The sequence below is a fragment of the Schistocerca americana genome, chromosome 7 (assembly GCF_021461395.2).
Source record: "Schistocerca americana isolate TAMUIC-IGC-003095 chromosome 7, iqSchAmer2.1, whole genome shotgun sequence".
NCBI classification, from domain to species: Eukaryota; Metazoa; Arthropoda; class Insecta; order Orthoptera; family Acrididae; genus Schistocerca; species Schistocerca americana.
Window position 1 is genome coordinate 258,989,107 of NC_060125.1, and position 14,452 is coordinate 259,003,558.

At 44.3% G+C, this 14,452-nt stretch overlaps 1 protein-coding gene and 1 pseudogene across 2 annotated transcripts in view; one reads left to right on the forward strand and one right to left on the reverse strand.

Annotated features, from left to right (window-relative positions):
• LOC124622456 (probable 4-coumarate--CoA ligase 1) overlaps window positions 1–14,452 on the forward strand; it is a 169,579-nt gene that overhangs the window by 131,841 nt on the left and 23,286 nt on the right. For both annotated transcript variants that reach the window (XM_047148160.1, XM_047148158.1), the window contains exon 6: window positions 7,943–8,221. In XM_047148160.1, coding sequence (XP_047004116.1) covers window positions 7,943–8,221 — 279 coding nt within the window. The remainder of the gene's footprint in view (window positions 1–7,942; window positions 8,222–14,452) is intronic.
• Window positions 10,230–10,347, reverse strand: LOC124623343 (annotated as a pseudogene).

Genomic DNA, 14,452 nt, shown 5'->3' on the forward strand with positions numbered 1-14,452 from the left:
ACCTTATTATGATTACTATCCTAACACATTGAAAGAATCTGAAAAGGCCCCACGCTCGGCACGAAAATGTGATGAACTGAGGAACTGAAAAGAAAATGCTCCATATTAGGCACCAAAAATATTGTAAAAATTTAAAGTAAGGTTAAATCATGGTAACAGTTACTACAACAATATTTACAGTGTTACATGCGTCTGTATGTTCTGAAGAGACAAAGCAACTGGTACACCTCCCCAATATCATGTAGGGCCATCGCGAGCACGCAGAAGTGCCTCAACACAATGTGGCATGGACTTCACTAATGTCTGAAGTAGTGCTGCAGGGAACTGACACCATCAACCCTGCAGGGTTGTCCATAAATGCGTAGGAGTACGACGAGGTGGAGATCTCTCCAGAACAGCACATTGCAAGGCATCCCAGATATGCTCGTTGATGTCTGGGGAGTTTGGGTTCCAGTGGAAGTGTTTAAACTCAGAAGAGTGTTCCTGGAGCCACTCTTTAGCAACGCTGTACGTGTGTGGTGTCGCATTGTTCTGCTGTAATTGCCCAAGTCCGTCGGAATGCACGATGCACATGAATGGGTGCAGGTGATCAGACAGGATGCTTACGAACGTGTCACCTGTCAGAGTCGTATCTAGACATATCAGGGGTCCCATATCACTCCAACTGCACACGCCCCACACCATTACAGAGCATGCACCAGCTTTAAGAGTCCCCTTCCGTCATGCATGGTCCACGAATTCATGAGGTTGTCTCCGTACCCGTACATGTCCATCCGCTCGATACAATTTGAAAAGATACTCATCCGACCAAGCAACTAATTTCCAGTCATCAGAAGACCAATGTCGGTGTTGATGGGCCCAGGCGGGGCATAAAGCTTTGTGCCGTCCAGTCATCACGGGTACACAAGTGGTCCTTTGGCTCCGAAAGCCCATATCGCTGATGTTTCGTTGAATGGTTCGCACGCTAACACTTGTTGATGGTCCAGCATTTGCAGAAGGGTTGCACTTCTGTCACGTTGATCGATTCTCTTCAGTCGTCGTTGGTCCCGTTCTTGCAGGATCGTTTTCCGACCGCAGCGATGTCGGAGCTTTAATGTTTTACAGGATTCCTGACATTCACAGTACACTCGTGAAATGGTCGTACGGGAAAATCCCCACTTCATCGCAACCTCAGAAATGTTAGGTCCCATCGCTTGTGCGCCGACTAAAACACCACGTTCAAACTAACTTAAATCTTGATAATCTGCCATTGTAGCAACAGTAACGAATCTAACATCTGCGCGATACGCTTGTTGTCTTACATAGGCGTTGCACACCGCAGCACCGTATTCTGCCTGTTTATATACCTCTGTATTTGAATACGCATGCCTAAACCAGTTTCTTTAGCGCTTCAGTGTATTTGCGTGTAGTTTCCGGTGACTGCAGATTATCAGTTTCACTTTCGTACACCTGAAATCACTTCCAGAAGTAGCCGTTGTTCAGATATCTGGGCTACAGATTCCTTTTCCTCCACTGCTGTGTCAGCCTGAAAATTTACTTATAAAACTAGCAATTACTCAATAACCGAGAACTCTTCTTCTTTGTAATATATTAAATTCCCGTTACAACCTGTATGTTGCATTTAAAAGTTGCCTCCAAGATCAAGTTACACAGTATGAGTTGTTACATCATCTCTCGTACGTCATTACTGTCAAGCAACGACTGACTTAACATCAGAGACGTTAACAACAATGTTCCAAATCGTGTTGGTTCCATGGACCAGAGCGTATCTCCTAGGCTGGGTGCCAGTGGCATGCAGTAATCTCTGGCTGCAGCAAGTGCATCAACACGCCGTAATATCGCTGCCACCGCCCCGTTTTGCACACATGTTGCGGTCACCCCAGCATACTGTACATGCACAGAGAATGCCAAAAATACCGCGCTTGGAAGACCGGTCGCAGACGTCCACAACACCAACAAGAAAATTCCTTTTTTTTAAAAAGCGGACATAATTCGTGGAAATGAAAGTGATGTGTCACACCATATCTTCTAAACAATCAAAACGAAATTAAAATTAGGTCCGATTTGACTAGGCATAGGTTTGACTCAGTAATTGTGCATGAACGGGGTCGAAGGGGAGCGGAGCGACAATTAGCCATGTGACAATATCTGCGTTACATAAAGGCATAGGTGGTTTGTGTAATGTCGGCGCCGTGTGCTGACCGCTGTTAGATCTCTTGTGGTGCTGCGCGGTCATCGATTGATAGGCAGCAGCTTCAATCTTCATGCCCTTCTGCCCTCACAGCTTACTTCCCCCCACTCCAGGTAGCATGCTACCCGGCAGCCAGTGTGATGCTATTGGCCTTGCAGTGTCGAGTAGACACTTTCCGGCTCCCAACACGCTCACGGCAGTAGTAATTGGACGTAGGCATAGTGTCAGCGTTGTATTTGGAAGCTGTGGTCAAATGCAAGTATCAGACCACAAGAAAGACTGTATGATACAGAATGGGAAATGAATGTCTCACAGAGTGAAAATAGACGTTGCAACGAATGCACTGATCAGACTCAGTCTGAAAACTGAGTAGAAAATAGGCTGTCACGCTTCCAGAAAACAAAATCAGTATGTAAGTCCTCCGATTTCTCTCAGGATCCTCGAATCCAATTTCCCACTCCTTAACCAAAAGAGCCCCAGAATCATTTCACTGCTCTCCAACTGATGGATCAGTCTGTTTGAATGATACCTAGGTTGATACCGTGTTCGCGCCGCCCACCCCCCCCCCCCCCCCCTCTGCCCCCACCCTTCGTCAGGTCTGAATTTTCCATATCATCATCTATGTCAATGGCGGAATCAGTTTGTAATGTCATCCAATGAACGATCAACGCTGGGCGACCACCCCTGCTAGTTTCCATACAGGATACCAAACTTTCCGATCTTACTTTGAGAATCCTTGGTCAGCGAGTGTAACAAGGGGGAACTCTCGCAATGTTGTCACACTGTTTCGTCTGCATTGCTGCATCTATCGCCATTGGTCTCTGGGTCCCTAGTGGCTTACATTCCGGATTTTCCTGTGAAAACCACGGAGGATTCCTGCAGTAGTTTCTCTGTATTTCTGAGCCATCGAGAACACTGCAGACAAACAAAAATGCCTTTAAGCCTTCACTCAGTTTTCTCAGGCCCGTGGAGAGCGTTGCATCCCTTATTTGTCAGTTACGCCTCTAAACGGGACACCCCTTTCAGAGCGGAGCAAACACTTCAGTTAAACAGTATACATCCATCTTCTGTAGCTTTCAGGGAAGTCTCAATACATCCAAGCGCGGCTTAATTGGAACCCGTTTTTCATGAGTATCAGGCTGCGAAATATTACACCACATGCATCAAGTCTACAATTTTCAAAAAAAAAAAAAATAGTTCAAAAAGCTCTGAGCACTGTGGGACTTAACATCTGAGGTCATCAGTCCCCTAGACTTAGAACTACTTAAACCTAACTATCATAAGGACATCACACACATCCATGCCCGAGGCAGGATTCCAACCTGCGACCGTGGCAGCAGCGTGGTTCCGGACTTAAGCGCCTAGAACCGCTCGGCCACAAGGGCCGGCTAGAATTTTCAGATTTTATCTTTAATTCTTTTTCCATTATTAAATTCAAAGGCACTTTAGAGTTGACACTCTACAGTGTTTAATACTTTCAATTTATAAGAGTGAGGACAGTGCCTTGTTTGCCAGAAGAAGACAATTAACAGTAGATCTATATAACTTACGTGAAATCGCTATGATGGCATATCCGATCTTGTGACTCCGTTCCTTTAGTTCTCTCCATGAACTCATTCTGACAAAGTTTGTGTTCTTATGCAAGTTCTTACTAACCATGAGCAGTGCGAAGAATGACCACCCACACAGCTCTCTCTCGACTACCCAAGTGTTTACATCTGCGATAGATGCGTGTTATGTCTAGTACTGTTACAATGGCTCCCATGGGAAATGACTGAAAACTCGTCATAGACGGGACTCGACAGTGAATAGATCTCGCTTACTTGGACTTCGGGCCCACATTTTCTGTGCACATGCTTTGGTGGCACAGTCTTCAGTTGTAATAGCTAACCTTTGGCAAAAGAAGCTCGTCTCTGGAGATTGCAATCCTTTAGTAGGGTGATTCTTCTGGGATAGTTTGAGGTGGTATGTCGAGCTCGTGATATATCGAGCTAACCACAATTTGACTACTCTGACCACCGATTGGCAGAAGATTTGACTACGGGCTGTTTAGCTTCTACATTCAGTGTTCGGTGAACTAAGGCCTTCTCAAATAGAAAAATGGTTCATAGACATCCTCTCCATCGCAAGTTGGCAGAACATGATGCCTACGTGAAATCTGTAGCGGAATTTAAAAACAAAAATCGTGTTTGTATAAAAATGTCAACCAGGGAGAGGCTTTATTTAATTTCCATCAGCGTCCAGCAGACATCTCACTGTTTCCTTATCATTTTGATTAGCTAGATTGTAAAGCACTTTTTTCCAAATATCTGTTGACAATGAGTGTACAAAACGACTTCGAACAGATAATGTAAACTCACTGCTCATCGTAACTTTCCGATTTTGACGCCAAAGCAAGTGAAATTAAAACTTCAAATGTGCATCAAAGAGTGGAATCCTATGAATTGGTAAGCACGTCCCCAACAATGTGCTACAGAGCTAACGGTGAATTAACCCACTACGTCTGGAACTCGGCCCAGGCCTCCAGTCAGCTGTCACTCGCTGCCTCGCTCTCACTGCCCCACCTTCGCTGCTCAAGGCCTATTTTACGAGTCGCCTGGCCAGAGATAATTAGCGAAAAGCTACAATCGATTCGAGCTGCCAATAGTAGCGCCAGTAAATAATACCAGAAATCAAGGCACGCGAAATCGATTGCGACCACCTCACTGATCATTTATGAAATTTCAAACGACTATGAAATGATGAGTAAAATGTCTCATCTTAAAGGTAATTTTGTGCTGATTCCAAAACTTGCCTTAGATTTGGAGAGTTTGCAATTTTTCTGAAGTTTTAGCGACTTTAATATCATGATTAATAATTTACTAATATTAATTCACCTATTGCACTTGAGTTACAGTTGCATGTGTAAAACTCGATCTTTCATTGTCTAGTATTATTTGAACTAACGTTCCTTTTCAAAACAGCCGTTCCATTTAATTTCATTGTTACTTCATAACATCTTTTGTTAATAGGCCAATGTTATTTTTGGGATTAACCAAATAGGTAGGTCTCCCATGAAAATTATTATCCAATTCAGATCTTTAGCTGTTACAAATCCACAAATCATGGTAGTGACACATGAGGTAATGAATTTAACTGGTTTCAACATTTTAAATATAGGTTTCTTACAGGAAGCCTAAAATACCATTTCCGAAGGATTGTGTGGTATCTGAGATATCAGAAAGCAACTCTCGATGTTGTGCTGCTCTTACAAACATGTATGACGTATTAAAAAAAATTGGACAAGTTCAAGGAAGACGCACGCACTGAGCGTCTTGTACAGACTTAATTATGTACACTTACAGATCGTTTATCCATCACTGGAATCGAGTTTTTCGACGATAGTTTCCTGTCATCGATATCAGTACTGACAAGATTTCAGTTCCAGGAATTCCAAGATCATATCAAAATCTCTACAATAATTCTTGAGATTAACCTGGACATAAAAAAGAACCGAGTAGTTGACTTCTGTTTATGTAGGTAATGAGAAAAGATTTCATAAAACATTTTATTTCATTGCTGTTACACGACAACAATTTAAATTTTTCGTTGTCGTGCAGTAATATTTCCCTGTTATGCTTTTTACGTATGACGAATGCAATGTAAGTTCAACGGCAGAACGATATTTTTATATGATATAATTATAATCTGACAATTTTCAGATTTTTTCCTTTAATTAAACTGTGAAACCCTGTTTCTTGTCAAATTTCATGTTTCTAGGTCAACGGAAAGTACCCTATAGTATTTGACAAGTAAGTTTTCAGGTGCCAAAATATGTGACATAGATGGCCATATTTTTTAACTGCATTGACTGAGAAGTTTAAATCTTTTACACTACCACAGGATCTTAGGCCTTAGTAAGTAACATAAATTTCAGCTTGATCCATGCACCCATTCCTAACGAAAAGGGCTCTTAATAGTCTGACAGTCAGATGGACAACAAAACCATCCTATAACCGTTAAGTTTTCACCAATTAAGATAGGGAACCCTAAGAAGAATTTCCGTAATATCAATTTAGGTCAGAGACAAGGTGTCTGTTGCTAGGTATCGCGTTCGATTTTAATCGATACTCGTTTACGAAATTATACCACAACGTGTACCTACACTGACGTGGCCAGTCATGGAATACCTCCTAATATCGTGTCGGAGGTCAGATCTCCTTTAGCCCAGTGCAGTACACTAACTCGAAGTGGCACGAACTCAGGTCTTCGGAAGTCCCTTGCAGAAATATTGACACACGCTGCCTCTAAAGCCGTCCATAATTCCGAAAGAGTTGCCGGTGCAGGATGTTGTGAACGAACTGACTCCTCGATTATGTCCGATAAATATTCGATAATTTCATGTTGGGTGATTTGTGTCGTCAAATCAATCGTTAGAATTGTCCACAATGTTCCTCAAATCACTCGGGAAGAGATTTGGCCCGATGACATGGGCATTGCCTTCCATAAAAATTCATGAAGTCCAATGGTCTCCAAGTAGCCGAACATAAAAATTTCCAGTCAATGTTCGGTTCAGTTGGACCAGAGGACCCAGTTAGTTTCTTATAAACACAGCCCACACCATTGCATGTGAAATCTTATGGGACTTAACTGCTAAGGCCATCAGTCCCTAAGCTTACACGCTACTTAACCTAAATCATCCTAAGGACAAACACACACACACCCATGCCCGAGGGAGGCTCGAACCTCCGCCGGGACCAGCCGCACAGTGCATGACTGCAGCGCCTGAGACCACTCGGCTAATCCCGCGCGGCGCCCACACCATTGTGCAGCCACTAGCAGCTTGCACAGTGCTTTTTTGACAACTTGGGTCCATGGCTTCGTGGAGTCTGTGTCGCACTCGAAGTCTGCCATCGGACCTTACTAACTGAAATCGGGACTCATTAGACCAGGCCACAGTTTCCAATCTTCTATGGTCCTACCTATATGGTCATGCACCTAGGAGAGGTGGTGTTAGGAATCACCCTTGCGTCAGTCGTTGGCTGCCAAAGCCTATTAACGCCAAATTTCGCCACGCCGTCCCAACGGATACGTTTCTCAAACGTCCCACATTGATTTTTTCGGTTATTTCTTGCAGTGTTGCTTGTCTGTTAGCACTGACACTCCTACGCGAACATCGCTGCTCTCGGTCGTTAAGTGAAGGCTGTCGGCTTAAAATCTGGTATTCTCCGCACACTCTCGACACTGTGGATCTCGAAACATTGAATTCTCCAATAATTTCCACAATGGAATGTCCCATGTGTGTAGCTCGAACTGCCATTCCGCGTTCCAAGTGCCGGCCGTGGTGGCCGTGCGGTCCTAGGCGCTCCAGTCCGGAGCCGTGCTGCTGCTACGGTCGCAGGTTCGAATCCTGCCTCGGGCATGGGTGTGTGCGATGTCCTTAGGTTAGTTAGGTTTAAGTAGTTCTAAGTTCTAGGGGACTGATGACCACAGCAGTTGAGTCCCATAGTGCTCAGAGCCATTTGAACCATTTGAATCGTTCCAAGTCCGTTAATTGCCGTCCTGCAGCAGTAACCCCGTCGCAAACATTTTCTTATGAATGACGCGAGTATAAATGACAGCTCCGTCAATGCGCTGCCCCTTCATACCTTGTCTACACGCTACCACTGCCATCTGTGTATGTACTTATCGCTATTCCACGACTTCTATCACCTTAGTGTATTAGTGACATGTGGCAGCGCCTGTTGATGTCTTACGCTGGCGTGCTGGTAGGCAACGACCGTGCTGACCCCGCCGCACGTGTGGACGCGGTTGACGAAGATGGAGGACTCGACCCACGAGCAGTTCCGGTCGCTGCGCTTCCCGGTCAGTTCGGGCTCCACGCTGGACTCGAGCAAGGCGGCGCTGCTGCACGAACGGCTGGGCCTGCGCATGGCTCAGTGGTACGGCACTTCAGAGGTGCTCCCCATAGCCGGAATCACCAAGGGCGAGGGGGGAGCGCTGCCGCCCACTGGATCCGTGGGCCGCATCAACGCCTACACGCAAGCCAGGGTGAGAGCAACAGCGGGAACTCAGCCCGCTCTACCCAAGTCCAATGGCGAACTCTTCTTCTTCGTTTTCTTCTTCTTCTTCTTCTTCTGCTTCATTTCAAGGAGGCTTATAGTCTGTTACGTCTTCAAAAGAGCCACTTTTTCCTTGGTCTTCCAGTATCTCTCTTTCCTGTAGGTCTATTGTCTTTAAGATGTATAACTATTCTCTCTGTCCTAATTCTTTCAGTATGCTTCAAATGCTTAGAAGAAAGATTCAGCAAAGACAAACCTAGGTTTCTAGCATTTGTAGACTTAGAGAAAGCTTTTGACCATGTTGACTGGAATACTCTTTCAAATTCTGAAGGTGGCAGGCGTAAAATACAGGGAGCGAAAGGCTATTTACAATTTGTACAGAAACCAGATGGCAGTGTTAAGAGTCGAGGGGCATGAAAGGGAAGCAGTGGTTGGGAAGGGAGTGAGACAGGGTTGTAGCCTATCCCCGATGTTATTCAATCTGTATATTGAGCAAGCAGTAAAGGAAACAAAAGAAAACTTTGGAGTAGGTATTAAAATCCGTGAAGAAGAAATAAAAACTTTGAGGTTCGCCAATGACATTGTAATTCTGTCAGAGACAGCAAAGGACTTGGAAGAGCAGTTGAACGGAATGGACTGTGTCTTGAAAGGAGGATATAAGATGAACATCAACAAAAGCAAAACGAGGATAATGGAATATAGTCGAATTAAATCGGGTGATGCTGCCGGAATTAGATTAAGAAATGAGACACTTACAGTAGTACAGGAGTTTTGCTATTTGGGAGCAAAATAAGTGATGATGGTAGAAGTAGAGAGGATATAAAATGTAGACTGGCAACGGCAAGGAAAGTGTTTCTGAAGAAGAAAAATTTGTTAACATCGAGTATAGATTTAAGTGTCAGGAAGTCGTTTCTGAAAGTATTTGTATGGAGTGTAGCCATGTATGGAAGTGAAACATGGACGATATATAGTTTAGACAAGAAGAGAATAGAAGCTTTCGAAATGTGGTGCTACAGAAGAATGCTGAGGGTTAGATGGGTAGATCACATAACTAATGAGGAGGTATTGAATAGAATTGGGGAGGAGTTTGTAGCACAACTTGACTAGAAGAAGGGATCGGTTGCTAGGACATGTTCTGAGGCATCAAGGGATCACCAGTTTAGTACTGGAGGGCAGCGTGGAGGGTAAAAACCGTAGAGGGAGACCAAGAGATGAATACACTAAGCAGATTCAGAAGGAGGTAGGCTGCAGTAGGTACTGGGACATGAAGAAGCTTGCACAGGATAGAGTAGCATGAAGAGCTGCATCAAACCAGTCTCAGGTCTGAAGACCACAACAACATGTTTCAAATGGTTCAAATGGCTCTAAGCTCTATGGGACTTAACATCTGAGGTCATCAGTTCCCTAGACTTAGAACTACTTAAACCTAACTAAGGACATCACACACACCCATGCCCGAGGCAGGATTCGAACGTGCGACTGTAGCAGCAGCGCGGTTCCGTATTGAAGCACCTAGAACCGCTCGGTCACAGCGGCCGGCTCAGTATGCTTCTTACCTCGTTTTCTATTCTTTCCATCATGAAAAATATAGGGCAAATCACCTAAAACTTTCACCCCAACTACTGCGGAAGTGGAAACTCCTATTGATGTGCGGTTTGCACAGAATGCATTAGTAGTCAGAGCTCGTATTGCTAGCCAATAAACACATTGTAATAATACATAGAAAGTGCATTTTTGTACATTCATACACTTTTTAAATGGAACAATGACTACTGACATTAACAGGATAAAAGTAGCACTCCGTCTTCAGGCCACAGGTGGCCCATCGTGACCATCCGACCGCCGTGTCATCCTCAGCTGAGGATGCGGATAGGAGGGGCATGTGGTCAGCACACCCCTCTCACAGTCGTTATGATAGTTTTCTTTGACCGGAGCCGCTACTATTCGGTCGAGTAGTTCCTCAATGGACATCACTAGGCTGAGTGCACCCCGAAAAATGGCAACAGCGCGTGGTGGCCCAGATGGTCACCCATCAAAGTGCCAGCCACGCCCAACAGCGCTTAACTTCGGTGATCTGACGGAAACCGGTGTATCTACTGCGGCAAGGCCATTGCCAGGCTAAAAGTAGGGTAAGTTAAAATGTCAGTGGTGTTTGCTGCAGGATTCTAGTGCTAGTTGTTGACGAGATATCGTATTTTGAAAATTTCGTACACCGACACTTGTGCAGTACCTGTGGTTGGTTGGTTGGTTGCTTGGAGGTGGAGACCAGACAGCGAGGTCATCGGTCTCATCGGATTAGGGAAGGGTGGGGAAGGAAGTCGGCCGTGCCCTTTGAAAGGAACCTTCCCGGCATTTGCCTGGAGTGATTTAGGGAAATCACGGAAAACCTAAATCAGGATGGCCAGACGCGGGATTGAACCGTCGTCCTCCCGAATGCGAGTCCAATGTGCTAACCACTATGCCACCTCGCTCGGTAGTACCTGTGGTAGCAAACAGTAAAATAAAACACAAGTGCATACACTAGTTATGTGGATTCCGTCCAGTAATGAAACAACTGACCATCACACGTTGTATTGAAAATAACAACCGACAGCGCCAATACACGAAAATGAAACGACTGCTGCACATATGATATATGCCAGCATTTCAGCGGAGATGTCCGAGCAGGCTGCAGTGATAAGTAGTTTCTTCTCATCGGGTGTAGTTGGTATGCTCTTGTGGAAAGCGTCTTTTAGCTTTTCCCCACAGAAAAATTCTACAGGCCTCAAATACGTGGAAAATACCAGCCAAGTCACAGTTGCTTTGCTTCCAGTCGAATAATTTGGAAACAATTCGTGGAGATGTGCTTTAGTACTTCGTGCACTATGCGCTGGACAGCCTTCACATTGATACCACAGGTTCCTCGTAGTCTGCAGAGGAATGTCTTCTAGCATCTGTGAAGATGTTCTGTTATGAGGCTGCAGTACCTGTGCACGTTCAGGGTTCCATCTATGAAAAACGGGGGGGTGGGCTGATAGTTTCGCATACCACACCACACGTTTACACTCAATGGACGAGGAAGTTCCACCTGGCGAAGCCAACAGGGATAGTCAACAGATCAATAGAATATATATAGGCAGTTCACCTGGCCATGGTCACTAAAGGTGGCTTCGTAACTAAACTAGATACATGATACATATAGACTATCCTGTATAAAAAAGGAGTTAACAAAATTCTTATAAACGTCTCCATGCAGCTCTTCATGGAGAGAGATGTGATAGGTATGGAACCTACGCCGATGGAGAATGTGCAGGATAGTTGCCTTACTAATTCCACTTCCTCATGCTTATCATGAAGACCAACTGCAACAGCAGCAAGAACACTAATTCCCCTCTCTTCTGTTGCCAGTTGTTTACTTCTTTTACGTTGTCTAGGTGTTACACTACCACTTTCACATTACCAGCTGAAGAGACTGGTACATAATTGCACAAATGGTTGACTTCTATTGGGACATCATGCTGCATACATTGTACAAGAACGAACTCCATTCTTCCTAGACTCTCCATACACCATGGGTATGTCGGCTTTTTCTGTATTGATAAATCCCACTGCCTACTCACGAGTTACTGCTTGGACTGTGGCACACTGACTGACTAGCAAGTCGCAATGTACTTGAGGAACACACAAGCACACCGGTAAGCAAACATTACATTGTACCTCGCAACAACAAAGGTTGAATGGCACAAACAAGTGTTGGTGTGGAAACTTTTCAAAATACAATATCTCGTAAACGACTCGCACTAGAATCCTGTGAGAAACACCACTGACATTCTAATTTATCCGACTTTTAGTTTGTTAATGTCCCTAAGCATTGTTCCATTTAAGAAAGTGTGTGTTTGCACAAAAGATACAGTATCTAAGTATCATTAGAATCTGTTTGTTGACTAACAATACAAGCCCCTACCAAGACACGATCGCAAAGGAAGAGTGGAAATGGTAAACGTTCTAAATGCCATTTTTTCACAAAACGCGTTTTCAGTACCGTTGTGTTCTCTGTACTCTGCTGTATGTCCCTAGACTCGGTCCAAGTATCAGACACTGGTATACGGTCTTCATGGCCAGCAATGCTCCCCAATTCAGTTCCAATTGATAAGCATCAAGATCTCCATTTAATCTGGAGTGGTTTCAAAAGATAACACGCATTTTTTTTTTTTTTTGAGTGAACACAGCTCATTTACCTCTGACAGAAATTTTCCAATTATAAAGAAACGAAGAAAAGTCAGAAACTCGTTTGTTCCACAATATTCATGCAAGATTGACTCAGGTGAAGCTATAGTGCTATGTGGGCGCCTTTTGACATCTACATTTCCAGCTTGTTATTAGCCTCTCCGGCCACAACAGCTTTTAGAGCGATTTGTCGCTTGCAGAGTGCAGGTCTGTGGGCTAGCATTTATGTGGTGTTGCATCCAAGGTGCGCATTCGAAGTGTCAGGTTGTTGAGCAGTGCGTTAGACAGCGGATGCAGTAAATGCCCTAAAATCAGTATCCTTGGCCCTCTGCTAAAAGTTGCGTTTTCAGTCACTGCAGTTTCAGTTGGACTGATGGTCAGCTGCAGCCATAAAGATTAGTCATTGAAAAAGCTACCTCCGCACAATGCACAGCACCAGACTTGCTATCGGCATCTGAGTTTGCAAGATGCCAGAGTCAACTGTGGTGCTGTGTTGGGTTTGTGTCTCCCACCTCAGAGAACTGGGTGCAGGAGCATCTCGTGTATAGCATCCGTTGGTTCCTGATTCCTACAAAACTCGTCAAACCACCAGTAGTAGAGTAAAGTGGGCATCAGGCCACTTCGTTGGTGCAGGTTGACTACATCAGGAGCAAACACACATTCAGGGCAAACGTATTGTTCTGTTCCATGATAGCCCATAACCTATTGTTCTCTTTTGAGTGACAGGTCCCTAAGTTATTGTTCTGTTGATAATCAGTCCTTCTGAAAAACCCTCCCTACCACCCTCCCCCACCCCTCTCGTTCGCCAATACAAGCATACTTTTGATATCAAATTAACTGACCAGTTATTTAAATCAATCAGTTAATTAACCCCTCCACCTCTCACAAATTCAAATAAATGTCAATTACATAGCAAAAGGATATACAGTCTGTTCAAAAAATTCAATTCTCAGAGGTTGGATATCTTTCATTTTGTGGGAAAAGGTCACATCCAACAACTACATGTCCTATTTTTGTAATCACACTGCTGCAGATTGGAGGTGTCGTCTTATTGGAATATTTTCGTGTGTGTACTCACTTTGACATGCAAGGATTGACAGAGCTAGTGCACAGTGCCACCACCAGAGGACGTCCACACCATGGCTCCATCCCTCACCCAGCTTCCACCCCACCCCTCCAAGAAAAAATTGTCAGGAAAAGGACTCACTCCATGCTAGACAGGAAGGATCTCACAGCATGATTCAACTCAAGTCAATATCATATTGATGCATATTCTTCATTTAAACCCCCACTTGGGTACAACTCACATCTGCACCACATACCCCATTCCCATGACGTAATAACTGCAATCACTGAGGAATGGAATGAAGTGTGGTATAGTAACCACTAGTTGTGGTCTCCCACCTGTGTTTCTGTCATCAGTGTCTCCACGTATGTCAGAACCGCCCAGTGTCCTAACTACAGATCACGTTACTAAATACCGCCGACCACAGACTGGATATCAGCCCCCTTTTGATCTTGTGGTTCCCAAACAACGCATCCAGTGACGGCATTTTGTTGATCGGGAATCCACACTCACTTTCTGTCTCTGTCTCTCTCAAGAGGCCACTCCCTGTTTTAATCTGCCAGGAAATTTCATATCAGCGCACACTCCACTGCAGAGTGAAAATTTCATTCTGGAGACCAGTACTTGTTTATTTCATAGGATCACCACATACGCTTGATTTCAGCACGTTGACAGTATTTGTTTTCAATATATCAGAAGAGATGGATGCGGTAACATCTTATCGATTTATCTACTGGGTGACAGTAGCAGAGATTTTATAGTTCATAGTTTTTCTCTGTTGACTGGCACAAAATAATGAGGACAGAGAGAATGTTTGTGTGACAGATATGAATGCACCATGAGGGATGCAGATCTCCTTCAGATTGCAGTACCTGTATGTAGTTTGTAGATATACCACAATGTAGTAGCAAAATTCTCATCCTTCCTCCAGTTCTCATATGATCTAGG